The sequence below is a fragment of the Penaeus monodon genome, chromosome 30 (assembly GCF_015228065.2).
Source record: "Penaeus monodon isolate SGIC_2016 chromosome 30, NSTDA_Pmon_1, whole genome shotgun sequence".
Taxonomy (NCBI): Eukaryota; Metazoa; Arthropoda; class Malacostraca; order Decapoda; family Penaeidae; genus Penaeus; species Penaeus monodon.
In genome coordinates this window covers 22,029,570-22,030,954 of record NC_051415.1, presented here as the reverse complement: position 1 = coordinate 22,030,954, position 1,385 = coordinate 22,029,570, and the positions used below count along the sequence as shown (strand labels likewise).

Sequence of the window (1,385 nt, the reverse complement as noted above, 5' to 3'; positions counted from 1 at the left end):
GAGAAGAAGAGAAGAGAAAGAGAGAGAAAAGAAGAGAAAAAAAAGAGAAAAAAAGAGAAGAAAAGGGGAAAGAAGAGAAAAAAGAGAGAGGAGAAGCGAGAGGGAGAGAAAGGGGGAGAAGAAGAAAAGTAACTAGCCATTTTAGTATCTCAAATAGTTGGATTTGTCAGCTGGTTTCTCATAAACAAAAGCAACTGCCCCAGACCATTTTTACCAGCTGAGCCACCAAGATATGTCAATTCCAAACTAATAAGGCCCCCTGCTTGCTTCAAATGGATGTTAAACCTAAGAATGCACTCCAGTCCACTTGCCTGATGCACATGTGGTTCTTTTTGCTTGTGTAATTTTTCACTGATCTGCTTCAGGAACTCTGAATTAGAGCAAATTTCTTTATCTGGGCTGTTACCAATGCCCGAGTCATTTGGTGATATCATTTGATATGGTGTGGGTTTCTCTTTTGATCCATTTGTTGACTGATTTAATTGTTCTGAGAAAACCCTTTGTCTCTTCCTTTCATGAGTGCTCTCTTCCTGGCCTTCTTCACTCTCATCTTTACTTCGTTTATGTGATTGGTGCTTTTCTGTTGCTTCAACTGAAAGTTCTTCATTCTGACTCACTGCTGAAAAAATTTAAATTTTTCCTCTGTAAAACAATCAATATCTATAGATTATTAAAATCTACATAAATGCAAAATGCAGTAAAAAGTGGCACTGAATTTCTGATGCTAGAAAATACTGACTGACACAGAAAGAGCTTCAATCTGAACCTTTTTGATTAAATAATTAAAATGAAGCTTACACCACTAATCTTATAACCTTTAATAATACAGCAACCTCTTGAAAAGTATATGAAATATGATACAAAGCAGGAAAACATCCAAAAGCCAAGGATCGTCATATTTGTCTTATCACACTATTCACACTCATGTACTTATGATAAATATATTCAAAGTGAAGCCAATACTAAAATCTTGCAATGTCAATATGTTACTCAACCTAAGTATTGCTACATCAATACTCTGGAGAGACAACCAGAATAATATTTTCTAGGTGCTTTACTTATTCATAAAATAAGAAAATAAGCATATCTGGCACTAACTCTTCATTACCGAGAATACTAGTGGAACATGTATTGAACTCTTTAAAACTGTAGTCAACCATTCAAATTAGGGTCTTTATGTAGGAGAATAAAAAACTCACTGTTATCTTCTATGAGGTTGCAATGCTGCTCATGCCTTTCTTCTGTACACAAGGTCTCTCCCTCACCTGAGATTTCTATGTCATCTGACTCTTCAGTCCTGTGTGTCTTCTCTGAAAGTAAATGTATAGGTATACGTAAGTGTATGTAAAAATACAAAAATATATACATAGGCAGACAGACAGCTT

The 1,385-nt window shown here is 35.3% G+C and overlaps 1 protein-coding gene across 1 annotated transcript in view; it reads right to left on the bottom strand.

Moving 5' to 3' along the window:
- Positions 1 to 137: 137 nt before the first annotated feature.
- LOC119592629 (RNA N6-adenosine-methyltransferase mettl16-like) overlaps positions 138 to 1,385 on the bottom strand; it is a gene marked incomplete at both ends in the record, with an annotated part of 2,195 nt that continues 947 nt past the window's right edge. The window contains 2 exon segments of the mRNA XM_037941524.1: positions 138 to 619; positions 1,200 to 1,310. Of these exon segments, the coding sequence (XP_037797452.1) occupies positions 150 to 619; positions 1,200 to 1,310 (581 nt within the window).